The sequence below is a fragment of the Callorhinus ursinus genome, unplaced genomic scaffold, assembly GCF_003265705.2.
Source record: "Callorhinus ursinus isolate GAN/ISIS: 27379988/994484 unplaced genomic scaffold, GSC_fseal_2.0 scaffold10, whole genome shotgun sequence".
Lineage (NCBI taxonomy): Eukaryota > Metazoa > Chordata > Mammalia > Carnivora > Otariidae > Callorhinus > Callorhinus ursinus.
In genome coordinates, this window is record NW_027397072.1 from 53,702,120 (window position 1) to 53,729,883 (window position 27,764).

The following is a 27,764-nucleotide window of genomic DNA, read 5'->3' on the forward strand; positions in this document are numbered from 1 at the left end:
ATGAAGATTGGCTCGCAATGGTTATAGAATTAGGTCCGTACTTTTTAGTCTGACCATCAAGGTGGTGAAATCTCATTCATGTGCACCTTGCAGCCTTGGGCGGGAGGGTGGGGGGCCGCATACTCCCTCCTCTCCAGCCTGGGATGTGTTCTCATTGTTGTTGGCCACAGGCACTTAATGGGCTGCATCCTGGTTTTGGACACCTGCTACCTCAGCCTTCCACACCCTGGCTGCTTGACGAAGTCCCAACTTGCCTCCACCGCCCAGGACAAGTCCTACCTGTCCCCGAGGAGGCCTCCTGTCCCCTCAGGCTGCCAGTGATGGCCCTTTCTCTGTTGCTCTCAGTCCCTTCAGCTCTCTCTGCCCAGAGAGTGACCTTGACGGCCATCTGTTCCATCTCCTGAACCAGTCTGTCCATGCTCTGATGTCAAGACCACGTCTTATGCTTGTCTGCCTTTTCCACAGAGGCATGGTGCCCCAGCAGCCGTTTGCTGACGAGGATCATGCTTAGCGAATGGGGTGGACATTTCCAGCTCTTGGGTTTGCTCTGTTCATTTTATTTTCAACAATCAGTGTTGTCAGAACAGAGGAGTTTACTAGAGACACAATGAAACAACTTCAGAGGAAAACTGAAGTCAGGAGTTTCAAATGCAAAAGGCTTCTCTTTGAAGGGAAATGACTGGTAGGAACCGCAGGATCGCGGCGCCTGGCTGGCCCAGTCAGTGGAGAGACAGAGGCAGAGGGAGAGGCAGACTCCCTGCTGAGCAGGGAGCCCGATGCGGGACTCGATCCCAGGACCCCGGGATCATGACCTGAGCTGAAGGCGGATGCTTAACCATCTGAGCCACCCAGGCACCCGGGAACGTTTATTTCTTTACACAGACACGCATCTGCTTTAAAATTTGCCAATATGCTGGGAAGGAATGTCTTATCAGCACACATAAAACAGCGATTTTTAATTATCTTAATTGCCTAGGAACCAAAGCGATTTAAAAAATTGTTCTCCCCTTCTGCTTAAATGATTAAATTAAATGAAAGAATTCAATACTAAATCACATACAGTATGATCACAACTGAATAAAGAAAAGATAAGAAATTATAGATAAGGGCAAAAACTCTATTAACTAAGCAAACACATTTTTGGTGAGTGCGAGAAATGGTGACAAGAATGTCGCAGAGGATGATCACACTGGGAGAAGCCACTGGACTGAGCAATATTTTCCAAAGTATATCGAAAGCAGTGCTTGGGAGGAAATTAGTTGCTTTCTCTTTTCAAATGATGGGGGCCACCACTAGCCCACACGGTTTTGACTCCAGTGCTCCCACAGCCACTGCTCCGGCTCTCCCCTCCCATCTTCCACGAAGCTTCCCTCCTGCCCCCATCATTCCTATCAACCTAGGTCACCAAGGTCACCAAGGTCACCATAACCTTCTCAGTGCTAATCTAATTAGACGGCTGGTGCCAACGTGCATCCAAATTTTCTACCACTTGACATTGTCGACTCCACGCTCCTCAGTGATGTGTCTTCCTCTCCCCGTTTCCATGACCCCAGGCTCTCCTGTTGCACCTTTTCTTTCTCTGGCTGGTCTTTCTTAATTTCCTTCTTGCTCCCTTTTTCTTTCCCCACCACAACTTGAAGGACACGACCCTCGGGGTTCCCTACTTAACCTATTTCTCTTCTCTGTCTACACAGCCTCCCTGGTACCTCATCTACTCACATGAGGCACAAACTGCCATGCTGACGACCCCCCAGTCTTTGCCTCCAGCTCAGAACTCTCACTAAGCAGAGCTGCCTCAGACCCAGGCCGGGACTGGCACGCGGCTGGCGGGGCATCTCGGGCACAGGCTCTAAGGAGGCGCTCCCTCTCAGGACCCCGCAGGTGCCGGGCCTGCACGCGCACGCCCCCGAGAGGGAGCACCTCCCCGGCCCGCGCCTGGCCGGCTGCGCCCGGACGCCCCCCAGCGCCTCCAGCGTGCCAGGTTCCGAGGCTCAGCCCTCATCTTCCCTTGCAGAGCTCTCCTCTTCCTGCTCTCGTCCTGGCGGTGTCACTGCCAGCTCGCGCCAGACTCTGGAGGCCCCTCAGCCTCCACACCCAGTCAGTTACCAAGTCCAGTCGCTGTGTTTCGTCAGCACCTCTGGGACCCGGACTCTGCCCCTGGCCCACCACTGCTTCTGCTCGGCCGCTCTCGCCGCCACCACCTCTGCGCGGCAGCCGGAGGGACTGCTTGCTCTAAAGCACAAATCGGATCACGCCCCTGCTTAAAACACTTGCTGTGACTCTCCACTGCCCTCGGAGTGGGCTGCCTCGACCAACACCCCTCGGGGTCTCCTCTCACCGCCTCACATTCTGTCCTCCACCGTACCCCACTCCTTGTGTCTCCTGGAAGGAGCTGGAGGCCCACCCTGCGGTCCTTGCTCCAGCTTCCTTCTCTCTGGGATGTCCTCCCTTCTCAACTCTCCTTCTGCTCTCAGCTTAAATGTCACTCCTAGAAGCTGGTTTCTACTCCTGCCTGGTGAAATGCCCCTTCTGGGTGTGTCCCCCACACCTCATGGACTCTGCTCCCTCACACAGCCTTTCACACGGGCGATGTTTGGACACTTGCCTGTTTGTCCCTGCTCTTCAAGGATGAGGACACTGCTTATTAATCAGGAGCAGCAGCGAGCACAAACACAGCTCATCTCACAGAAGATGCTCGACAAATGTTTGCTGAATGCATGAAGGACTTGAAGAGTCCTTAGTATCTGATAGTCCTGGATTCAAGGCCCCGATCTGCCCCTTGCTGTTGGGAGTTAGCTGGACACTTGGGTAGTGAGGGCCAGGGCCCCCAACAAGATAACAGGGGGCCAGGATGCTAAGATGAAACCGTACTAGCATCCTGTTTTACAGCTTAGACAAGACCACAAGAGCATCCTGTCTGGCAGCTTCTGCGGAACTGACTTCTGCAAGACATCCTGAGACAGAACAATTAATCATAAAACATCGGTCACTATCACAGGTTGAGGCAGTTCATCTCCACATGTCAGCCCAAAAGACCATCAACACGTGAACAATAACCCAGTAGGTAGGCAGGTGCATGATCAAAGCCCTGATTGGCACACCTTAGCAGCCAATCCACAGGGGGCCCCTGCTCAGCTTGCTCAAGATAGTTCTGTAAAAAAGCTTACAAAAAAACCCCCAGATTTGAACACCAAAACGGCAACCCTTTTGGGTCCCCTCCCTCTCCGGGAGCTTTGCACTATCACTCGATAAATGTGCTTTGCTGCCCACCACTCTTCCTCTGGTCTACTTCTTCATTCTTTGAAGTGGCATGACCAAGAACCATGGGCACTTGGGGAATAAAAATCCTGTAACATTACCAGCAGCGTACCCTTGGCAAACTTAATAACCTACACTAAGCCTCAGTTGCTGCTCTGTAAATAGAGATCATCGTCATTCCCCAAATGACTGTGAATGGGTTTGTGCTTCCATAACCATCTGCGGTCAGTACAGTGCCTGACCCTCTCTTCTCTTCCAAGTCCTACACTCAATTCCGTGAAGCCAAAATTCAGTCCTATTCTAATCGGTATCCCTAGTGCCCGGCCCCGTGATGGGTTCTTAGCGGGAGCGTAATAGATGTTTGATCAAAGAATGTTTGAGGGAAGGCAACCCAGTTAAAGAGGGAAGAAGAAAGACGTAATACAGGGAATGTGGACAGTGGGGAACAGAGAGAAAGAGGCAGAGCCCAGACACATTCTCTGAGTTGCTTTCGTTACAGGCGGCTCATCTGCCTTCGAAGGACTGGGCTGAGCACGCTCTCTGCGCTCTGAGCTAACCTGCCCGGCTCTCTCTGGCCTCGGCCACAGTAGGGTGACTCGATGCCCATGTGACCCGCTTCGCTCCCTTATTGAAAACAGCTGCACAGACAGCAGCCAGGGGCTGGGGCTCTAGGAGAGGATTTCACAACCTCTGGGACTGAGCTTCAGATAAGTTTCAAACATTGTTTATGTACATTTACGTGTGTGTGTGTTTCCTGGGGCTTTTCTGACGGCGAGGAGGCCCGGCCTTGCAAAACAAGCTCAGAGTGTGCCTCTGAGTTTTTTGTTCTTGCTGATAGTAATGGAATGTACCGGCCTCCTGATGTCAGATCTGAGAGAAACAGAAGACCTGAAAACAAAGAAGACATCCAATTCTAGTGGGTGCCACCCAGAGCAGTGAAGGGGGATGGCCCAAGTCGAGGTAAAAACAACTGGGGAGGGGTTAGACTGGTCAATATATTGATTGAATTCCATCCAGAAAAAAACTATATGAGGCAGAGTTATCGTTCCTCTTTTCCATCCTTTTTCCCTAAGCAGTAACAGTAAGATAGCAGCCCGAAGTGATAGTAATCTTCCTGGTAGGAAAGGGCCTGGTGAAAGCCCATGAAGATAGTAATCATCCATTTCCCTTATGCCTTCGAGACACAGACGCAGGGTTCTGAAGGAGTGTGGAGAGTTGCCTTCAAATTGATGGAGAAGCAAAGAGAAGATGCTGTCTTGGATGAAAAATAGGGAATTAGACCAGATCACCGGTTCTTAACCCTGGTTGCTGTTGGAACCACTTGGGGAGTTTCTTTTTTTTTTTTTCTTTTTTAAAGATTTTATTTATTCATTTGACAGAGACAGAGACAGCGAGAGCAGGGACACAAGCAGGGGAGTGGGAGAGGGAGAAGCAGGCTTCCCGTGGAGCAGGGAGCCTGATGTGGGGCTCGATCCCAGGACCCTGGGATCATGACCTGAGCCGAAGGCAGACGCCTAACGACTGAGCCACCCAGGCGCCCCACTTGGGGGGAGTTTCTAAAATCCCAGTGTCAAGACCTCATCCCAGATCAATGAAATAGAACCTTTGGGGTGGGATCCTGGGGTCAGTGTTTTTTTGTTTTTTTGTTTTTTTTAAGATTTATTTATTTATTTTGCACAGAGAGAGTGAGTGCAGGTGGGGAGAGGGACAGGGAGAGAGAGAGGGAGAGAATCTTCAGCAAAGTCCCCACTGAGCATGGAGCCCGCTGCAGGGCTCAATCCCACCACCCTGAGATCATGTCCTGAGCCCAAACCAAGAGTTGGATGCTCAATCAACTGAGCTGCCAGATGCCCCCCTACCCCCCGTGTTTTAAACCTCCCCAGGTGATCACAATGTGCAACCGGATTGAAAACCACTGGATTCCATGAACCCTGATCTCTGAAGTTCCCATATATCCCTGTGTTTAAAATTAGGGGGTTCTTTCTAAATCAAGCTATTTTGGGGGGCTTTTTTCCGGTCTTTGCAAATCTGAAGCCTCAGAGTGTCACGCTGAGATATGTGTTTTAGAAAAAGCAGAGCATAGCTGTATATTGGAGGCAGGGGAATGGTTTCAGCAAAGGGTATCATATGCTTAGTGAACTCTTTTATATTTTAGGATCAGATATGTTGCTCGTTTGCTACTTAAGTGGTTTCTTCTGGCATTTTCTCTTATATATTGGCCCAGGGCTTTCCTGGTGGGTACCAGCGAACAATAGGACTGTGAGCCCAGCCCGGGGTGGTGGCAGACTGGAAGCTCAGGTCTCCTGCTGTGGTCCCATTCATGTTTTCCCTGACCTGGGGCTTGGACAGCTCTGAGGTGGTGGGCGCCAGTCCCAGGGAAGGGTGTGGCTCTGGGCTTGGGCCTCTGCAGGCTCCTCAACTCTGCGGTGGAGGCTGGAGGCACTCAGCCCTTTGGGCAGGCAGCCTCAAAGGCTCTGTTGGTGGGCCCCTGTCTGCATCTGCAGGGCTGGGGTGGGTTAACTGTGGGGAGAATGGGGCAGACAGGAACAGAGAAGGAAGAACCGCCAGGTTTCTGTGAGATCAACATGTGTTTGAAACAATTCAGAATGCAACAGAGAATGTAATTAGGTGATTTTTGTTTTTGTTTTTGTTTTAAAGGAAAAATCCAGAACCTGTGACTCTTGTTCACGAGCACATGCCTGGATGTAGTCATTTTGAGTTTATGGAAAATGTGGTCAGCCCCATAAATCAGTGCTAAGGAATTCTGACAGAGTCATCACCGGGTAAGTGATGCAGATTTGTAGCGAGTCTCCTGAAGTTATGCAAAAACAAAAAAGAATAAGCATGTAGACAAACATGTCCTCCCTCCCCTGGAACTCTTTTCCTGAGTTGCCACAAGGCAGCTGTGAAGTGCCCTTCCTACCTCTTCTCTGGCCTTTCTCATGTAATCCATGTGTACATCAAGATGTCTGGGGCCATGGTCATGACTATAAGGACACAATTCTTGGCATCTGTTTCTCCCGTGTGTCTTAAAATTTTATCAGGATTTCTACAAAGGAAGCCCATTTAAAAGTAGGCGGGACAATAATCCATTTGGGACATCGCTGAGAATATGGTCAAATGTATCCTAACTCTTAGACCTTCTGTACTTCCAATCTATTATTTTGTGTGATCGGAGAACGAAACTTCAAGGTGGTACTGTGTTTCTCAGAAGAGTAGAGCACATCTTCAAATGTTAATGCAAACTTCCATTCAAAATTCGCAACTAGGAGGTTCAGTCTAGGTGTGATTCATTAGAGGACATTCCATCAGTTTGCATTCCATTGTTGTTGGATTTATCCCTTTGGCCTTTTCATGCCAAACAGTGTTGGATCTTGTATCTTATCCATGACACTATTGCCTACGACTTCTCAGGTTGACTCAGCTTATGAATTTGTTTCTGCCAAACCGGTCAGTGGGGGATGGAATGTTAATAAATCTCAGCAGAGATGTTTCTCAGGTGCTCTGCAGAAAACGGGCTTGTCAAGACCAGCATATTCTGTCGCAAAAAATAGTACTGCTGAACCTGAGTTTAGGTATCTTATTGTTTTTTTTTCTTAATCTGTTAGCTGAGTCTCAGTGCATGCTAGAAAAACTTCATTTCCCATGGAAAACAGATGTATAATTAACAAGGCCAAATACCACCCCGAGTTTACAAAGTTTACGGCCTAGGCTCATTTCTGTTAACTGTGGAGTTTGTACTTTAACATTTGCCATCACAGTGTGTTCTTATGGACTTTCACAGCTAAACTACGAATTCCATATGCCATGAGAGCCAAGTCAGCTCCGCATTTATATGACCTGGTTTCTTTCACATCATACTTGCCTGCTGTCCCTGCCACAACCAGGAACAGCTAATTGCCCCTGCTATGAAACTTTAGACCAAACCCCCTCACCCACAAACCACCCATTGTCACCAGGTGCGTAGGAAGAGGGGCCTAATAGGCTGTGCTCTTCTGTTTTATGAGTTGTGCCGTGTCAAAGAGTGAGCAGGGTAAGCAAGTGGGTCCCTGATACACATCAATTGCAATATGCTTTGAATTTCTGCATCAGCCCTTCGCAGATAGTAGAAAAACACAAAGTAAATAATCACAGTTATATTTGCCATTGATAGAGCATACTATGTGTTCACCACTGGACCAAATTCTTTACAAACAATACCTTCTCCAACCAGCCAAAGTATCATCTACTTTATAAAGATGAAGTTCAGAGAGGCTAAGTAACTTGCCTGGAGTTTTCCCACCAAGAAGGAAGTTCTTTACCTAATCTGAAAGGAGTTCCAAGTCAGACACCTTTATTTTGCTTTTGGGTTAATGTGTCTGATTCCCAGAGAAGTGGATGGAAGATGTAGTTTGCTGATAGTTGAGGGAGAATTTGGTCCCAAGCTTTGTTATAAAATCTAGGGACGAGGGACAAGTTCTTACAAGAAGACAGCAATAGTGTGATTTCGGCAGAACTGGAGTTGTTTCGAGCATTGTTACTATGTGAACAAAACAAGTTACTCAGCTTCTCTTGTCCTCCATTTTCTCACTGATACAATGAAGATGGGCCAGACGGTTTCTAAGGGTCTCTGCTGGCTCTTCCGTTTCTGCGTCCTCTTAGTTGGAGACACTCCAAGCCTGGCCCTGACCATTTTGGGGCAAATCCTCACCAGGGCAGAAGGCCCTCCTGAGGTTTTGGACCAACTGGGCCCAATACCTGCTGGAAGATGGTGGGAGTTTTCTGTGGCCCCCATTTCCTCACCCCATCTTGTGGCTCTGGCATCTTGTTGGTCATCACTGGCCACTGCCGCTGGGGAGCAGCAGACCTCTCTCTTGGCACAGCCTAGGCCTCTTTCACTCACTGTACCTATAAATTAAGAAGCTCAAGTCCTAGGAAGTTTAACTCAACTTATTTCTGTCAAGATCCTTTCTAGAAAAAACAGGTCAACACTCGAGGTCTTATGGAAACTAGAATTTTTAAAAATTACTATCTGATTTATCACAAAATAAAATAACAGCTGGATATATTTGGAGTTATTCCAGTTCAACGAAGTCAGAGGGAGAGAGAAGAACAATGTGTGTGTGACACCATTAATGAATCCTACCGTGTCTCCTGGCTGTGGACGCATCACAGACACACGATCATATCCTTTCCTTAGTAAGACCCACAAGGCATCCAGTTTTCCCTGAAAAAGACAAAAACAAAAACAAATGCACCAAGATTACAAATGGAACCAGAGCAGTGGCTAGCACAGACATGTAGAACTTTCCGTGCTTCTTCAGTCATGTGAACAACATACCACCGGCAATGTAGTTGTAACAGGCTAAGTGACTCTCCAGGCCCTGCAGGAACGTAGGAGGAGAAGAGACCCATAACAGAAGGCTCTGATGCTCATGTGGGGTACATACACCTGAGACTTGGGGGCAGCCCCAAATTTGCAAACACAGAAAAGCTCATTTAGGCTCTCAACTTTTGCTTTTACCACATTTCTGGGCATATCCTCACACCACAAGTCTAACTTTTCAACTTTCACTGAAGTTTCTTCTGCCCACTTAATGCCCAGAGTTCACAAATGAAGCAATGATGACAAATTCAGGAAAATTACTATACAGAATTGTCAGTGGAGCAAGATCAATAAAAGGCCCCGGGGATGCCGATCCCTGGTTGTCCCCTAGGCTCACTCAGCACCTATGACTTGCTCAGGGATCCCAGGCTCGAGAGACAGCTGACCAAACATCCCACATTGCCCCAAATCACAACCCCTTTGGAGGTGTAGGTAATGGCTTGAATCTGAGAAGAGTGGGTCTGTGAGTGCTGAAGTTTTCAGTGTGTGATGAAGGGAGTCTACTGCCTCTGGCCATTCTCGTTCCCTAGCCGTGCTGAATGAGGCTGATTTCCCCTGCTGCAAATACTAAAAGGAAATAATGACATTTATTTAGCTTTGCTCTATTAACCCTTAATATATTACCTTCCAGGGCAGAAAGGACTTGGCAAATGTGATTAAGTTAAGGATCTTGAGATGGGGAGATTATCCTGGATTATACAGGTGGACCCAGTGTAACCATGTGGATCCTTAATAGAGCAGGAGGGTCAGCGTCAGAGAAGTTGTGTCAACAGATGGAGAGTCAGAGTGATACCTGTGAGAAAGGTTCACCTCACGGTTGCTTTGGAGAGGGAAGGGGGCCAGAAACCAATGAGTGTGGGCAGCCTCTAGACTCTCGAAAAGACAAAGAGATGGATTCTCTCCTAGAGCCTCCAAAAGAGATGCAGCCCTGGCCTTGCCTTGATTTTAGCCCACCCAGTGAGACCGATTTTGGGTTTCTGACCTCCAGAACTGTAAAGTAATACGTTTGTGTTAAGTCACTAAGTTAGTGGTAGCTTGTTACAGCAGCAATAGGAAACTGATAGAGCCCTTATTAATCCCTGACATAGTCTGTGTTTATTTGCCTATTGTCTGTCTCTGCCAATCGGAATGTCAACTCCATGAAAGCAGCAGTGTCGCTGGGTTTGTCAACTGCTGTCTGCCCAGCCCTAGGGGAGCATCTCGGGCTCAGTAAATATTAGTTGGATGAACAAATGAATTCCGTGCTTCTAATTGCTGGGCTGGGTGCTTTCAAAGGGGTCTTCTGCCAAAGTCCAAAAGGATTATGGAGAGGAAACAGAAGGTCAGACTAACAACTAATTTGCCTAGGCACACAGCTTGTAAATTGGAGAGGTGTGATTGGACCCCATGGCTGTGTAATTCCAAAGCTCATATACTTTATATTATACCAACTGTAGATTCTTCCTCATGCATGCCTTCTGGCTGGAGTACTTGAACTTAGATCTTTTAGAATAGGGTTTCTAAACCCTTGGTTGCAACTCTTCAAGCCCTCATGAAACAATTTTGTGTATTAGGACCAGAAAGTTTAAGAAATAAAATAGAAGAGGAAAGAAAATACTTGAGTCACCTGCACATGGTGAAGATAACTATTGTTTTGTGACAAATTCGTATCAGTTAAATGTGTCTGGGTGTGTATACCGGTGGGTGTTTTTGTGCGCACACAATGCACACATAGGTATATACTGGGCCAAACTGTACTTCCTACTGGGGTCTCGGTGAGGCATGTTTGAAGGCTGTCAGCTGGAAGAGGTCTCTACAGGATGGTTCTGAAAGGCTGGGGAAGTCCAGAGCCCTTCAAGTTGCTTGACACAAAGCTTTTATAGCGGAAACACCAATTTAAGAATATCATCCTGAAGACTTCATGTTCTGACATTGTTTTCTGGTGGGTTATATTCAAATACAAAAAAAAAAAAATCTGCTCTTGAACCTCTATCAAAGCTTGCTCAAGTTCTTGTGGGTTAAATTCTGTCTTGCTAAGTGTCATGTTTCTCATCTCTTTTGGCAAGGTATTTACGGAAGCCTCTAAAAATATTCTGAAATGACTTTAGAAAGCTGGATGGGACTGCTGCTGTGTTCAGCATGGTTTTCTGCATTAAACCATTTCAATCATCAGTTAAATGTTTCCCTTTAAGGTTCCTTGGGATAAGCATTTATATTTCAGGATAAAACCAGGTGGGTTTCCTGGACGAATGCCTCTTTTCTTTCCCTATTTTGGGGGACGCCCAGTATTTGTCTTTGCAAATCAGCCCACCCACAGCGTTCTGTGTGCTAATCACTCAACTGCTTCACACACAAGGAGCAATAAGACGGGGCTGGAAGAATATTTGCAGAAACTTAAAGCTAAAGCTAAACACAGAGCAAAAGACCAGAGACCACCTAGATGTGTCATACCACGAGAATTGGTAGTAAGTCAGGTTTTCTGGTGGCAGTGGGTCCTAGTGTGATACTTAAGCACAAAGGGACAATTCAGACAGCCTGAGTTTGTATTCTGGGTCTGCCCCTCCCAGGTCTGCGGCCTCAGGCAAGCTGGTTCGTCTCCCTAAGCCTCATCTTTAAAATGGACCACAATGGTACAATCTACCCTATAGACTTGTTACAAGGCTTACAGTTAGATATTGGAATAGATACTCGTCTCATAGAAAGTATTCATTAAATGTTATCTATGGTCATGGGAAAGTCGTTAAAATGATCATCTGGGAGGCTCTGTAGAAAGACATAAAAGAACGTAATACAGAGTGTAAGAATCCAATAATGTGAACTTTACCAGTCCTCCATTCTGTGCTCCTCCACCCTCTTCCCTCCTTCCTTCGGGCCACACTTCTCATCACCCTCCAGCCCGCCATCGTCTGGCCTCTCTGGCAATGTTTGGTGGCCGCAACACTCCACTAAAGCTCCACCTGCTCAGACCACCCACGGATCCCAAGCGCCAAATGCCTTGGCCACTGCTGGGCCTCATTTTACTCGATTCTGAGATCTGATGCACTACGTCTCTCCCTTCTGCACACTCTCCTTTGGCCTCAGTGCTCCTTCCTACCTCTCGGCTTAGTCCTTTTCAGCCTCTACCTGGTGCTCCCCTCAGCTCTCGCCCAGCCTCTCCTTCAGGCTGAGTGTTTCCACTTGGGGGGGCTCTCACCAAGTCTCTGGGGTCAGCTTCTGTCTGTCTGCTGATGGCTCACAAATTCTACCTTCAGCTTAGTCCGCTCTTGAATTCCAGATCCAATTACCTACCAGATCTTAGTTGTAACGCAGATGTAGCACGGAACGATCTTTCCCCAACCTGCGCCCCCTTTTGCATACCCTGCTTGGTTCCTGGCACCTCCGATATCTCCCTGGGCAAGCCGGACACCAGAGAATCATTGTCACATCCTCTCCCTCGGCCAACTCCTCCTATCCAACTTGAACCGTGTCCCGTGAACATTCCGTCACAGCTTTCCTGTCACTGCTTCCTGTCCACTCTGCCCCACAGTCTCCATGGCTACTCCCTTGGCCCAGGCCCTCGTCATCTGTCACTCATCCTGTGAACAGTTTCCTGATTGGTCTTTTACCTCCGGGCTCTCAGTCCTCTCTCCTGTTTGATTAATAGCGGGTTTCATTGCTAGCTCGAATGGATGCTTTGCCGTTAATAAAATAAACCAAGAAACATCTTACTAGCAGTATGAATTTAGGCAAGTTACCTAACCTCTCTGTGCCTTAGTTTTTCCCTCTGTAAATGGGAGTAGTAGGAATTTCTACTTTTGAGGGTTGATGTGAGAAATAAAGGAGCGAGTGCATGGAAAGCCTTTGGAATTGGGACCGACTCACGGTATGTGTCTCACCCAGGGGAGGGCTTCATCTGGGTGAGTTGCTGTCCTTGGGCTCCTCTGGCCAAGGTGAGACTAGTTAGTTAGTCTTAGTCATACTCCCTGGGTTCTGAGTGCTGGTGGTCCCACAGATGAGCCCAAAGTCCCACCTCTGGGGCATAGGAAACAATCTGGGTAAATGACACTTCTAACACCTTGTTCTTCTCCCACAGCAGGTAGCTTTTATGCAAGAGCTAGAGTAAGTTTAGAGTAAGTGTGTTTATAAACAAGAAGAGGATAAAAAAATTACTCTCCGAGGTCAAGGAGAAGGGCTTAACAAAGGCTGTTGGAGCCTTTCTTTTTCTGAATGCGGGCAGAAGCCTGTCATTTCAAGACAGCAGCTAATGAGGTTATTAATAATATCCCTTTGGGGCGTGAAAGGCCTCAGGGGATTTTTTCCAACCAGTCCCTGGGCTTTACCCAAAGTCTGGGGAGGAAGGGGCCTTTGAGTTGACTCCACTGTTTACCTCGGATTTGGGTGTCAATCATACACAGGCCTGTCCATAGGATACATTTCAAGACACTGGTCCCTCCCCAGAAGAAACACCCAACTGCTGCTGGGAAGCTGAAACAGAGATCTTCCCATTACCCTCAGGACCCTCTGTCAGAATATATGAGCTGACATTTAAGTATAGCTTTCTTTCATAGGAAGTTGACACATCTTGACTGTAAAATGAGAAATTTACCAATTCCAACCTCCCAAACTATACCTCAGGCTCAGACAAACTTCGAATCCACAAAGGCATGCAAACTGGGAGCTCTATGTCAACTTTAGTTTTTGTTTCTTCCTAAACAAGAAGACAGGGCCGGGAATGTTTATGCGACCCTCATTCAAAGCATCCTGGTGCCTGGGGTTTGTGGCTGAGCTTCCTTTTCTCTCCTTTTTAAAATTTTGGCCAGGCAACAGCTGTGTCTTCTCTTTTGGTTTGTCTGCCTTAGCTGCTTGGAAGTTAGTCAGAGGTTGAGAATTTTGAGGGTAGTCCAACGATAGGGCTGTTACAGACTAACACTGGAATTTTTACACCTTAAAATATATGGTAAATATTGTGACCCATGCTTCTCCTCAAATGAAATAAATGAATGAATAATGTTGGAAACACACACTCTCTCTCTCTCTCTCTCTCACACACACACACACACACACACACACACACTCGCACACACTCACAAAGGATACTTTTTGCTTTGCTGTTTTTGAGTTTTGGTCATTGTTTAAAAAAAGTTTGGAGCCCGGCCTCTTTCTTTCTGTGCCGATAGTGCTCTTGCAAACATGGTGAATGTTCCTAAACCCGCCAGACTTTCTGCAAGAAGTGTGCCATGCACCAGCCCCACAGTGACACAGTGCAAGGAGGGCAAAGGTTCCCTTTATGCCCAAGGAAAGCGGCGTTATGACAGGAAGCAGAGTGGCTATGGTGGGCAGACTAAGCCGATTTTCCGGAAAAAGGCTAAAACTACAAAGAAGATTGTGCTGAGGCTTGAATATGTTGAGCCCAACTGCAGATCTAAGAGAATGCTGGCTATTAAGAGATGCAAGCAGTTTGAACTGGGAGGAGATAAGAAGAGAAAGGGCCAAGTGATCCAGTTCTAAGCTTTATATTTTGTGAATATTATGAAGACAATAAAATCTTGAGGTTATATTCACTTCATTTGGTTGCAGTTGGTCTTTTAAGAGGGAAATAAACTAGTGTCATCAATTAAAAAAAAAAAAGTGTGGAGCTATTATAAAAAGTTGCCAGAGAGGGACAAAAAAAGTCTGTTCAACATCAGCAGGCCATCTGACAACACTTAGGCTTCAGTGTGTCTTCCTGGGCTACATACAGCTCCATCCAGTACAGTCTCATGACTAAATGCTGCTTGATTACAAGGTCAAGGTGCCTTAGGCCAGGGATGAAGGCTGCCCTGACAGAAAATGAACAGAACAGAAGACCACCCCCTGCCAGGCCCTGCAAGTAGTATGGGCTGACTTGGCCCCTTCATGGTCTGGCTCTCTTGCAAAGAACAGCCGGTCTGCCTGGCCATCCAGGGTCTGGCTTTTGTCCTTTGGCTATCATTTCTGTCATTTCCAGTCATGTGGAGGAGCTACTGGAAAGGGAGAAAATGGTTTCTCTAAAGGCTGCAAGCCTTCCAGCAAACCTGAAACTATCCTGGTTTTAATCTATCTGGAGGCCATCTATCTGGGCATTACTTAACTTGTCTGAAATGGTCAGTCCCAATTTAATGAGAAGCATGGGGTGCTGTCAATCCACGGGGTGAAAGCTGAGCAAAGGCAAATTAAGGCCAAATATCAGAAAATTTCCTGGTCATGAACCTGGAATGAGGAAAGGGTGAAGTGTGGCTGCTGTGGTCAGTGCCCTAAATTAGACTGTGGAATGGTGGAGAGAAGCCCATTGTGGACTTCTTCTCTTGACGAGTCCCCACTGGGTTTACACAGCAAAAGCACTCACCTGCTTCTCTGCTCCTCATATCTATTTCATAAGATGATGAAAAGAGTGAGTCAAATGCAATACATTTAAAGATGTATATGATTCTGGCTACTTTCACTGGGGGAACTAAGAGTCTTCCCAGTGTCTCTTGAAAGTTTTGCACTAGGTGGGAGTATTGTCCCTATTGATAGTGGGGGCAGAGAGTAGACTGGTCACTCTCCTTGAGCTGCCTGCCCCCCACCCTCTCTCTGCCTTTCTCTACCTTCCCAGCTCTATGCCCCAGAAGCCTGACCTCTACAGATAACACCATCTGGTTTCCCTTCAGTTTGGCTAGTAGGTGGTACCGGAGAGGAGGGCAGGGTGAGGGAGAGGTGGGGGCATTCTTTCCTTCTGTTCCTTCCCTGACCCCCTGCCTTCTTCAGTGGCTGTGTTCTTATACGATAGGGATCTGCAAACACTTTCCATAAAGGGCCAAAGAGCAAATATTCTAGGCTTTCTAGCTCAAGAGACAAACTCTAGGATATTATATAAGAACTTACATAACCATTTAAAAACAAGGAAAACCACTCTTAGTTTGTGGGCCATATAAAAACAGGTGGTCGGGCAGATTTAGATTGCTGATTCCCTCTCTATGGCCACAGCTCCCAGTGGGTGGCCCCTTCTGGCCACCGGCTCCAATGACACCGTCTCTCCTCCGTGTTCTTTAGGCCCCGGAGTGCACCTGCTCCCACTGTTGCTAGTCCCCGTATGCCTGGCCATCTCTGTGAGTTCCCTTAACTCTGCCCTCGCCAAAAGCTCAGTCCTCTTGAGTGTGCTTCTGTTTCCCACCAAGACCAAGACAAATCCAGCGAGAGGGCTCAGGAAAGGGAAGCAGAGTTTATGGTACTACATGAGGCTAAATGTCTTTCCAAGGCCCAGTGATGTCTACAGGTGCTGTGGCTAAGATGGGGCTCATCATGGAGCACGAAACTGGTTCAACAGTATGAACGCGGAAGTTCTGGTAGCAAGTCTGCCCTTCTTCTGGAGAGACAGACAATTTTACTTTTGAATTCCTTTCTGGGCTTCTGTTCTGAAACCTCCTTGTTCCTGCCCCTCCCTCAACCACCTGGCCAGGAAACACACAAGATGACCTCTTTTTCTCTCCTCTCCTCAAGGAGATGGCAAGAAGAATGTCACCTTCTTCAGCCTGACGGTGCCAAAGTGATCTGTGTGTGTCACAGGAGATAGTCTAACCAGCAGCATTAATAATTAATCCTATGTGTCAGCTCTTTAACAAGAGATGCTGGAGTCCCTGTGCTGGGCCAGGCACCGGGCTGTCTAGCACAGGCTAAAGATGAGCTAAGCACAACCGGTGCCTCCAGGGGTCCAATCTGGTGGGGGGAAGACTCAAGCATGTGCAATCACACCAGCGGGCTATCGTACAGAGTGAGCTGAGCAGGCGTTCGCTTGAGCTGCCCCACCAGCAGGAGGCAGACTGGAGGCTGAGACTTCCGACAAATCGCTGAGTTGTGGTCATGGCTCTTAGCCAAGTGCCAAGGTTCCTGCCCTCAGGGAGCCTCGTATGGAAGGCCGGCTGGAACCTTCGGTGACAATTTCTTAGCCGGGCTTGTTCAATCCCAGATTGCTGGGCCCCACTCCCAAAGTCGTTGATTTAGTTAGATCTGGGTTGGGCCTGAGAATGTGCATTTCCAGAAAGTTCCTGGGGGATGTTGCTGCTGCGGGTCCAGGGACTGCACTATGAGAACCAGCAGGTGAACACAATGACTAAGGAGGAGGCCCAAGAGCAGGGGCGGTGGAGGGAAGATAATTGGGGGCAACAGAGGGGTATGGCTTAGGGAGTTTGGATGTCAAAAGGAGGCATGGGTGGAGGGGGGAGGAGTTTCACTGGATGAGAAAAAGTGAGCAAGTGGTGATGGCCTGTGTGCCTTTGAAAGCCTTCGTGAGATGCTAAGTCATTAGGCCTGGGAATCTGTATTTTTAAAGCTCTCAGGGTAACTCTGATACTTACCCAGGTTTGAGAACCTCTGTATGCTTAGTATCTGGCAGTACCCAGCATGACTTGTTGAACTGAACTAATTCCAAGTGGGTGTTGGGAATGTTTTTATATTTCTAAATCTAGTCGTTCTCTATCCCTATTTATTTCATAAATCTCAGTCCTAAACCACCAGTTAGCAGAGGAATGACATGCTCTCGAGCAGAAATTGGATTCTTCAAACAGAATTAGCGTTCTTTCCAAATCCAAGATTACAGAAATGAAAATCTGGCTATAACCAAGTATGTCATGTTAGTCACAAGGTACAGATTCCTAAAAACGACATAATAGAAAATTCCCTTTCTTGTTCATCTCGGAGACTCTGCTTGGCTCCTTCCTGTCTGCACACGCATGCACGCCATTGCATGTTCTGCATGAGAAAATAATTAGAAGCAAACAGCTGTTAGGCAAGCAAGTTACGTTTCGCCCACATCTTTCCAGAGTTCAAGCTATTGCCCCGAGGGGGCGGGGTGGGGGGGGACTTATCTTGAAAAAGAATCTCCTTGCTTTAAGCACAGCAAACCAAAATGAAAATATAGTGCCGTTAATGTGAGCATGAGCTAGCTTGGCTGAGAAGAGACAACTACCAATGACATTTCACTCCATTGTTTAAAATGGTTATTTCTATTGATTTCATAGGACAAGGGCTGCTTTAAGATGAGCAAATAACTTAGTGAATGATGAGTATTATTTTTGCTTTCATTGGAAGAGGGGTAAGGCTGTGTGGGTGCATGCGTGCATGTATGTGATGAGACCTGGCTCTTCACCCGGGATCTTGCACTTTGCGGCCTTGGAATTGGCCCAGTTTCTGTTTGCGGAAGAACAAGAGGAAGAGAAGAGAAGCCTTCAGGAAGCATTAACTACCTTCTATGGCTTACACTTCCTAAGAAACCAAAGAGGTTTATGTTCTGGAGCTGTGGAGGGGAAGAAAGATAGTGGAGGAAAAAAGGGGTTTTGCTCGCAGCCAGGAAGAGTGAGTCCTCGCTCCAGGGCCAACCCCTGAAAGGCTGGCAGGAGCGCTGGATAAAGAGGAATGGGCTTGTGTTACGGCAAGAGGAAGAGAGATAAGGCATCAAGGAGAATGCTGCCATTTTTGTTAGATAGTGGAACTGCCTACCAATGAAGTCGTGAGCTATTATAGAAATTTATAGTCATCTTCTGGGGTTACTACCCCAGTCTCTTGACTCCTAGTCCATTTGCATTCCACTAGTTTGCCACGGTGATTTAAAAAAACCCTAGTCTCAACTTTGATACTGTCGAAATAGAGCAAGTAAGTGCCTGTACTTTTAAGTCCATGATTTTAGAAATGTGTTCCTTTGTGATAATCTGGAATTTGGTTGGATATTTTGTCATGTCAAGAGTCTGATTCTTCCTATGTAAGTGTCTTAGCAGGAGTGATGATGGATTTCTGAGTAGAGAGAGACACACCTTGATTGGGGAGTACCACTTCCGAGGGGAAGAGGGCCGCCGCATGTTGTTGTTGAGATTTCGAGGCTCGGGGAATTCGTATTCCTGCTCCGGCATCTTGACTCTGGCATTCTTTGCCTTTTCCAACTTAGCACCTTCTTCTGTGGAACCCTTTTCTCCCCAACGAACCTAAAATAAGTAACATATGATAAAATAAAATGACAAAATGAAGTATAACGTCCCTGGAGAATAGGCTTCGTACACACATGGGTGACGTCCAATGCAAGTGCTACCCGCTCCCCAATTCCTTTGGGCCAGGGAAGAGGAGGGTGTGGAAAAAGGAAAGAGGAAAGGTTGAAGGGGCAGAGAGAGCAAGCTGGGCAGATGGATGTTTAGGGGAGGAACTGTCCAGGCTGTGGGGACAGCATGTGCAAAGGCCCCACAGGCCCACGTAAGAACTTTGGATTTTATTCCAGTGAGAGCAGAAACCACCGAGGGGTTTGAGCAGATGAGCAAACTATTTTGACTCAATGGTGGGCAAGATATGGGGGTGCACCATTAAAGGGGTATACCTGCCATCTCTCCGTCCACACCCCCATCAGGCCTCACGTATGAGTTTTCACCAGTTTTATCTGGTTTTCCAGCACAGAGTAGTTGGCACATAGATGTGAGTACATGAAGCTGTGTTCTTACCTCCATCCTTTTAATGCCTCCAACGCCTCGCCCACCATAGTAAGAGGCATCTACGGTAGGCCACTTTTTCTTGGGCAGACCATCATCATCTTCTTCCTGCAGAAAGATTGTCATACATGAAGGAAGCAAAGCACAACTGCTCTAGGTACATGTGTCCACCTTGGCAAAGTGGATGAGAGTCGACTGCCTGGGCTGAACTCTGGGACCTTCCTTGGGGCAAGTCAGTTAACCCATCTGAGCTTATCTTCCTTATCTGTAAAGTGGGGGTAAAAGCAGAACGACCTGGTTCAATGCTGGCACAATCCTGGGACCTGTTCCCTTGCGCATCTCTACTCCTTCAGAGGGTATTTCATCTAATCCCATCTACGTGCTGATGACATGTGTGTTTATATCTTCATCCCTGACTCCTCTGAACCCAAATGTTGTCTTGAAATTTGGTCTCCTCTCAGGGGACTAATAACCATCTCAAGACTACCACATCAAAGAGAAGTCTCCCCACAGCCTCACCTTAAGCGTGCCCCTCCTCTAGTCTTCCCCACTGCCTGGAGCCACTCTTGAATCCTTTCTCTCTCCCACTGTCCCTCTCCCAACTCATCTCAGTTTGCCAGCAAATTCTGTTGACCTTACTTCTAAAAGACCTCAAATCTGTGACTTCTCCACCTCCACCTCCACCCCTACCCCACCCCACTGGTCCCAAGTCCCCTACACTTTCTCCAGGCACCTAGCCGGCCTCCCTGCCGCGCTCCTCGCCCACAGTCTGTTCTCCACAGAGCAGCAGAGGAGAATCCCGACCCCAGCTCTGCCCTGCAAACTCTGGCCTTAGCTCACCTCTCCAGCCTTCTTCCTTACCACGCCCCGCCTCCCTGCGCTCCAGCCTGCTTGCCCTCTCCCTGTCCCTCAGAGACTGAGCACATTCCTGTCTTGAGGCCTGTGCACAAGCTGTCCGCTTGCCCAGGGATGCTTCCGCCCTGCTCTTCTCCTGGCTGCCACCTTCCCGTGACTCCTGGAGAGGCCTTCCCTGGATATCTCTCTAAAGTAGGTCCAGTCTTTTCATCCCATCAATCTGTTTCATTTTACATAATGGGTCCTAACATGGCTTGATATTTATTTACTATTGGTCTCTCCAGGCTGGAATGTAAGAGTTCCATGGAAGCTCCTGTTTATTTGTCATGTTCACCATTGCATTTGCAGCTTTTTGAATGGCACCTAGCATGTGGGAGGTACCTAAGAATTGTCTTTTGAATTTATAACCAAGTGAGATGAAATGATTCAAATAAACCAGTTAACTCAGTGTCTGCAGTTTAGCTCAGTGACCGGAAGTTAGTGCTTATTATATTTTTTAAGATGAAGGGAGAAAAGGAACTTGGAACTTTATGGATGAAAAAGGGAAGGATAATTAGCAACACTGTTCCTTATCTTGGTACCGAAATTACTCCTGTTGAGGGGAGAAAAATATCACCATCTACAGTCATGCACAGATGGGTTACAGCCACAGGCTAGTGGCATGATTTCCTTCCCGGGCGGAGAAAGGAAGCTGAAAAAGGAGTCTCTGCAAAGCAGAAGAATAAGCCAAAGAGGCTGAAATTGTTCAGAACAAGCCTGCTTCCCACAGCCTAGGTTGGTGATATCAGAGAGTCAAGGACTCCGAGTTGTATCCTAGGTGGAGCCTGGTGGAGTCCTAGGTGGAAAGGGGCATCCCATGCAGGAGGCAAGGAACCAAACGAAGACAAATCATCAGCAGGACAGAGATCCAGAGATGACAAAGCAAAGCAGTAACACATTAATGCATTAAAACTCTCTGGGTAACTTACTGCGCTTGGGATGGGCAGACTTTGTTTTAAAAAATTTGAAAATTTTTTATATATCTTAAAGGACATGATCACGGCAGACCAGGGGATTTGCAACATCTTGGCAGCTGATACTTGGGTTGGTCTCTCTTTTTAAAACAGATCTGTCCTTCTTCACCATGGGTCTGTGAGCCCTGAATGCAAGGTGGATTCTGTTGCCCTTGTATTCTAGGTCTTGTACGGAGCCTGGCGCACAGGAGGTGGGCAATAAGCAGGTACCGAGTTTGCGATAACCACAGCTGAATTTATGAAGCCTTTGCCACGCATGTGCCAGTCACTCTTCCAAGTGCTTTACGTGCAATAACCTTTCAATCTCACAGCGGGCAGCTCGGTAGGTGGTGCTATAGTGTTCGTTTTACGGAGGAGGCATAGAGCGATTCGGTGACTCAGGTCACCCCGCTCGTGGGTGGTAGAGCCCGGGGAACCTCACTCTCGTTTGTTTCTCAGTGTCGGCAAAGTTCTGGGTTTTGTCCTTTGGGTTTTGCTTTTCCAGTCATTTGACGGTATCAGATAAATGCTACTTTTCTGCTTCTCCCCCCTTGTACCTGCACATTTGGAGGCTTTAGGACCGTAAGACATGATAAAATAATAAAACCAAAGAGCCCCCAATATCAGTTCACACTACTTTACCTTAGGAGAGAATTTCAGAAAGCTTAGGATGTTAAACCAAGAGCCTTAGATATCTTACACATACGGTTAAACTATCCCTAGAGGTGGGTGTCTGTGTGTCATATATAAAATATGGCTTCATGGCTGGTCTTGTGCAGTTTTCCAAAGGAGAGAAATGAAATTATATCACCCCAAACTGAATACAGCAGCACTAAGAACATAAGAAACTCCAAGACTAAAGTCGATTTATTCAACAGGGAACGGAAATGGTCTTAGGAGTCTCCTAATTTTTTTTTTTTTTTAAAGAGCAGGAGTACAAACACTGGAGACTATTTACTGGAGCCTTTTCATTGCACAGTCAGATCCGAAGAAATGAAGGGACCAGTGGAGTTGAAGCTCTGGTCCTGTTCCCTGATGCCTTGTCCAGGGTCTCCCCACAATGTGCCCCTGGAGCTGCCCTTCCTCATGTGGTCCCTCCCGCCGCGGACTTGCTGCAGGCCCTGGTCTCCACTCTGCTGAGATGTGCAGCAGGGGCTGGCCTTCCCACAACAGGAAATGCCAGGACTTCGATCTGCTCCACCAAGCCTGCCGTGTAATCCCCTGACCCGAGCTTGCCTGCCAAACTTAAACAACAACAGCAAAGACAACACAAAGGCCCAGGGTTTGACCCATGGCGGCGGGAGAGTCAGAATTTCCCTGCAGTTACCATGGCTCTGTTTACACATTCTAGAGATGGGAGGGTTTTGCAATCTTCAGAAGAGAAGGGAATCTTTGATGTGTCTTTTCATTTGGCCCCAAACTGATGGAGTAAAATCACAGTCCCCAGCAATGCCACTAAGAACATCGGCAACACCTGAAGCAAATCTCTCTACATCGAATGAAGTAGAAAGTCTCTCTTGGGGAGCCCCCATCACACTGCCCTTCAAGGATGTGGGTGGGTGGGTGGCAAGGAAGAACTGCCAGGACACAGATCCTTTGCGATTATTAAAAGACAGACGGGATAAGCCAAATTGCTCCGTGTGAGCAAAGTTGTAGGGACGGAGGGTTTGTGGGCAGTCAGAAAAGGACGGGCGCGAGAGAGTGGAGGTGAGCAGCCAGCAGGCTGCCCAGGGCCCACCTGTGAAGAGGACCTCAGGCACCTCCCAGGAGCAGGAATGACAAGGGTGGTGGCCTGTGCTGGGACTCACCCCTGTACTTTCAAACCTTTTCAAACCTCTTTGCAGACGGTCTTGTGCCCGTGGTGCCTTGGCGGTGGGGGGGGGGGTGGGGCGAGGGGAAGTGTCGGAATCAGGTTTGCAAGATGGTGCTTGGCAGATGAAGAAGATGAGATACGGCCGAAGCGAGAAGGAGGAGTCAGTGGTGTCTGGGGAAACCGCAGAGATTAGGGAGGGATGCTGGTTTCCCATCAGGGGAAGTTATGTTTAAATCCTAAAGGATGTGGTGGCCCCAGACATCTAGTTGGCTGACGCGTGGGTAAAACAAGTGGCAGCACATTACTCAGATGGTAGACGCCCCTTCTGAGCGGCTGGTCCTCAGGCAGCCCTGCTCCGGGAAGAGAGAGCTCCAGAACACCGAGCCTGACACACATGTTCGGTTTGCCTATATCTGGGTTTGTCCTGTGCCGCCCTCAGACCCTGAATTTCGCCATCTTTCTAATCATGCCAGGCTTTTGTACAACTCCATGCTTCACCACTCATGGCTCTGTGTGCTCAGAACGTCCTTCCTCTGCTGCTTCTACGCTTCTTTTAGAATATCGCTGGAATGTAAGCTATTCTATGAAGAACTCTCCGATTCCCCCACAGAATTCAAGGCTCTCTCCTGGGCCAAATTAGGCAGCCCACCCCCAATTCACTGCACTGTGGGCACCAGTTGCAACTATTTACGCAAAGGAGAACGTAACTGAAGCAGAGTGGAGCCCAAGGAAACAGTTCCATTACCATTCGTTGAAGGGTAATCCATCTTCAACCCTGAGGAGAAGCCCTCTCTAGCCACAAACAGGGCCCTTTATTTGTCTATTCTTTCATTTACTCAAGCAACTGGAGCTGAGCCCCCACGGCTTGCCAGCACAGTGTTAGATTTTGAGAAAAATAGAGTGAAAAGAATAAATCTGCCACCAAGATTGTCTACATTTATAGAAGAGTATGTTTTGTGAGGGTGACGACATAAGTAAAGGACGGAGGCCACTGAAACTCCTGGGACCCCAAGGCTCTGGAGGGCAGAGCCCAGAGCAGAACTGGCCGTACTGTCTCATCTGAGGTCTTTGGGGACAAGCCAGAGAGGTCACCCTCAAGGTCAGTCTTGGAGATGAATTCCTAGGAGTGAATTGGCAAGTCAGAAAAATCCAACAACACTTCTCTTTGTAAATACCAGAAATCCCTGCTGACCGAAGATTTCCCCATTCTGAGTTGCATCTCACATGTCATGACCCCGTATCATATCTGTTCACATGCACACACGATGATTAAGGACAGCACCATGATTGTCCCGTATTCTTCAATGAGGAATAGTGTATTTCCTTTTTTAGTAGCGATGTTCCTTTTTTAACCTATTGAAATGCAGAGTACTGAATTCTGGGCCTGTTCTAGGACTACTGCTTGGAGCATGTGTGTGTGTGTGTGTGTGTGTGTGTGTGCGCGCGCGAGCGCGCATGAGAGTGTGTATTTGATGTCCACTGTAAAGAAGATGCCTGGCAGTCGCTTGGCTCTTCACTCCTCCAGAGTGGGGGGCGACTCTGGCTGTCCTTGGAGACATAGCTGTGAAGCAGTTCAACTTGTCTGGTCCTATACAAGTTATATGATTTTCCCATAGCTCGGTTTTCCCACCTAAAAAGTTCTTGCCACTGAGAAATGTTAGGATGAGTGAGCATGATAATGAACCTGGAAATAAGTTCATTATTCAAGGCCAGGTGCTTATTGTTAATTGTATGCCCACCCTTGTCAACGTCTTCAGTATGCATCCCTCTTCCTCCCAAAGAAACATAGTCACAAAATCCACGGAAGGTGATGTAGAACTAAACCATCAGATGAAGTACTACATTATTGGATTCCCCCTTAAACTGCCAATAATTTGGAGTATCTAGAGACTTTGTGAGAAATCCTGACTCTGCTGCCAATTAGAGAAGACTCTCAACTCAGGAAATACCCCTCTTAGTTGTCAAAATTGAACTTTCTTGCTTTCACTGAGGTCTCGCAATTTCAAGTCTTTTTTCTTTGTCTTCTCTTTATACAGGAGGATCACTGTTGGTTGCGTGGAATCTCAGAAAGTCATGCTTTTTTATATTATGCATTTCGATATTCCCTATTAAAGAGGACCACCAGGAGCTTGTTAGAAAGTTGTGTTCATTCTAAGTTTAGCTATTTAAATAGTAGATATGTCTCCCTTAGGATATGATGCTTATAGAACTGGTTAAAGTTTGGATAATTAATGTTGAACTTGTTCACATATATGGCAGAGCGTTTGACTTCGTAGAGCCATTAATTGAGTGTTAGACACTGTGTTAAGCTCTTTGGGGATAAGTCCAAGATTAGTGAGCTATAGATCCTGACCTTCAAGTAGCTAATGGTCTTAAATTTTGATGCAGAAGTAAAGGTCAGTAAAATACCCTGGAATGCGGAAAAGGGAAAAATGAGAAATTAGTCCCGATGGGAGCAATTCCAGTGTGTTTTGTGGAGATAGTAGCACATGAGCTGTGCCTGAAGGACTGGTGGGATTTGAATGCAGAAAGCTGGAGCGGAGAAGGTTCTAGAAGTCTAGAATCAGACTATGATTTTCAGGGCACTGTGTAAGATCCTTTGTAGAGCTAAATTATGTTATCTGTTCCTGTGGGATTTATTTATTTTTTTCTGCTGAAACATTAGAAAGGAGATTTGGGCTGCTTAACCACAAGGCAAAGGAATTATCAGGGCCAACAAAAATGCAAAGTGATCAGTGCCGCCTGCAGCCTGCCCCAGCCAGCCTGGAAACCCCTTCAGGTCTAACACAACCCTGGAAACCCCTTCAGGTCTAACACAACCCTTTAGATCTCAAGTATCCCAAGATTGTCCTTCTGTTTCAGAAACCAGGCCTGCCTTCTTCAGGTGAAAGTATGACTTCTCTGGAAATATTGGATGAAACTAGGGGGTGTTGGGTAAATCACACCTCACGGTCTGGTACCTAAGTCCCTTGCTGTATTTTGACCACAATGGCTGCCAGGTCACCTTCCAAAGGCAAACAGTGTCAGCACCAGAAGAAAGGGCAACAGCTCCTCTAACTGAACATAATGAAGGGAGGGAACATTCTTCACCTCAGGGCAAACAGAGCAACTTCATCAAGCGACAGCTTCTTGCCTTATTTTCCTTTGGGAGTATGAGAGAGCCGCACACAAGGGAAACACAGCCAAACTGGAACCCATGGAACTCGCCGCAGTGCTTTCTCTTGAAGGATTAAGAAAAGGCTTTGGTGGATGTAAAGAGGGTTTTTCTTCCTCCCTCCTCTTTGCAAAGCAATGTAATTTCCTCCCCTGATTTCTGGGCAGAAAATTTGCATTCCAATAATATGTGCTTTAATTGATTGCAGCTGTTAAATCCCTTGGCTTACGAGCATATGGTTCAGGATATAACAGACCCATGGAATGTCAAATTCAATCATTCTTCTCTCCATGTGCAGGAAACTTGACAAAGGCATTGGGAAGAGGAAGGGTGAGGGGGCTGTGCCCAGTTTGCACACAATAGACTTTAGGGGTTGAGGGCAATGAACTTGAATCTTCGCCCCTATATCTTTTGATCCCATTAAGTTTTCAGACTTGCACCCTGGCTTCTAAATTGGTGAGTGATAGATCCAGGGAGGCCTGTTGCTTTGGGAGCGATCAGAGGATGAGGAGGACAACTCCTGGCCGGGAGCGCCTGCCCGGGGACGCTCCTTCTCACCGTCAGCCCTTAATGCCTCCACCAGATTGTACCCCGGGCCATGCTTGCGCCAGAGCTGCCTACTGGTTAATTTATGGCGGAGTCTAAGATGTTTTCTTTTCCTTTAAATGATGAGGATTTGAGAGCAAGTTCAGGATATTAGCATATCCACTCCCCACTCTCCAATATATTTTTATTACTGCCTGGCAAATCTTTAAATCTTTAAACATTGTTTTCAATGAAAGAAAAAGGGAATACCTCAGCATCAGGCTGTTCATAGAATCACTAACTGTTTGGAGAATGTATCAAATTTGCCCTGATCTACATACATGAGGCGTACCTTTCTGCAGGGAAAAGAAAAACCTAAAGTGTCTGTGTTAGAGGAGAAAATTGTATGGATAAAAATATCTATGTTTGTATCTCAGATTTTATCTTTGCAGGTAGAAAACCCTCCCAAACCATTCTGTCTGTGGCCACCACAGTTCCGTTCAGTTCCTGTTCATCCTTGATTCAGAAAGGACCCAAGACTTCCCTCCCTGCTCCCTCCGACGCAGTGGGAGCCTGGGCCTGACTTAGCTCTGCTTTGCAGGGGCCTGAGTCCTGGGCCAGCCCAGCCAGCTCTCTGCTCCACCTTACCACCCTCTCCATCTGGCTGCACCCCGCTCTGGTCACTTACCTCACTCTCCTCCGCAGGGGGTGGAGGGACCTCCTTGATAATCTGAAAAGAAAAAAAAAAAAAAAAGAACAAGTCAGTGGAAATCTCCGGCCACCTGTTTTCCAAGAGGCCTGTTCTCCAGAAGGGTAGTATGGCCATAATTACCACTGTGATGGGCCCACGCAAGAAAGGCTGAGTCAATGCCATGATGTGTCTTTCTGGGCAGAATAGCTCAGTTAGTTAGAGCCTGATCCAGACTGAGGCTTGTGTCTTCAACTGTGTCTGTTTTATATAGAGAAAAAAATGTTCCACAAGGGACAGTTTCATCTCTCATTTCTTATTACCCAGGTAGCTGTCTTGCAGATTTATTCGCGCATATGTTCATCCAGTTATTCATGCATCAAATCGTTTATCTACCCATCCAAACATCTGCACATGTGGCAGAGCACTGTGCGCCGCACAAGAGAAGATGGTGCTGCAGAGATGAGTCAGGTATGCACCACACTCAGGCTGTTGGCAGTCTTGTTAACTGCCACCGGTCCCAAACGGTACCTACCCAAGGAGGGAGGGTGTGATGGTCAGGCAGACCAATTCCTGACAGAGGGCAGCAAAAGAGGGGTAACCAGGGATTTCTTTTAGGGCCCTGACTTTTAAGGGGCACCAAGATTTACATTACAATATTATAAGATTGTATTCTGCAACTTCCCCATCATC

General features: G+C 47.3%; 1 protein-coding gene, 1 long non-coding RNA gene and 1 pseudogene across 5 annotated transcripts in view; 2 read left to right on the forward strand and 1 right to left on the reverse strand.

Annotated features, from left to right (window-relative positions):
- Positions 1–27,764, reverse strand: part of ANTXR1 (ANTXR cell adhesion molecule 1) — a 215,675-nt gene that overhangs the window by 42,047 nt on the left and 145,864 nt on the right. Inside the window, exons 14-17 of the mRNA XM_025868548.2 lie at positions 27,072–27,113; positions 19,057–19,152; positions 18,385–18,552; positions 8,384–8,464 (exon numbers count right to left, since the gene is read on the reverse strand). Coding sequence (XP_025724333.1) covers positions 8,384–8,464; positions 18,385–18,552; positions 19,057–19,152; positions 27,072–27,113 — 387 coding nt within the window. The remainder of the gene's footprint in view (positions 1–8,383; positions 8,465–18,384; positions 18,553–19,056; positions 19,153–27,071; positions 27,114–27,764) is intronic.
- The window catches only part of LOC112821197 (uncharacterized), a 41,280-nt gene continuing 17,518 nt past the window's right edge, over positions 4,003–27,764 (forward strand). For 3 of the 4 annotated variants that reach the window (XR_012379787.1, XR_003207375.2, XR_012379788.1), the window contains exons 1-3: positions 4,003–4,218; positions 5,917–6,041; positions 27,399–27,542. This is a non-coding gene — a long non-coding RNA (uncharacterized lncRNA). The remainder of the gene's footprint in view (positions 4,219–5,916; positions 6,042–27,398; positions 27,543–27,764) is intronic. The other variant, XR_012379789.1, reaches the window with a different exon arrangement.
- Positions 13,772–14,265, forward strand: LOC141373513 (large ribosomal subunit protein eL42-like; annotated as a pseudogene).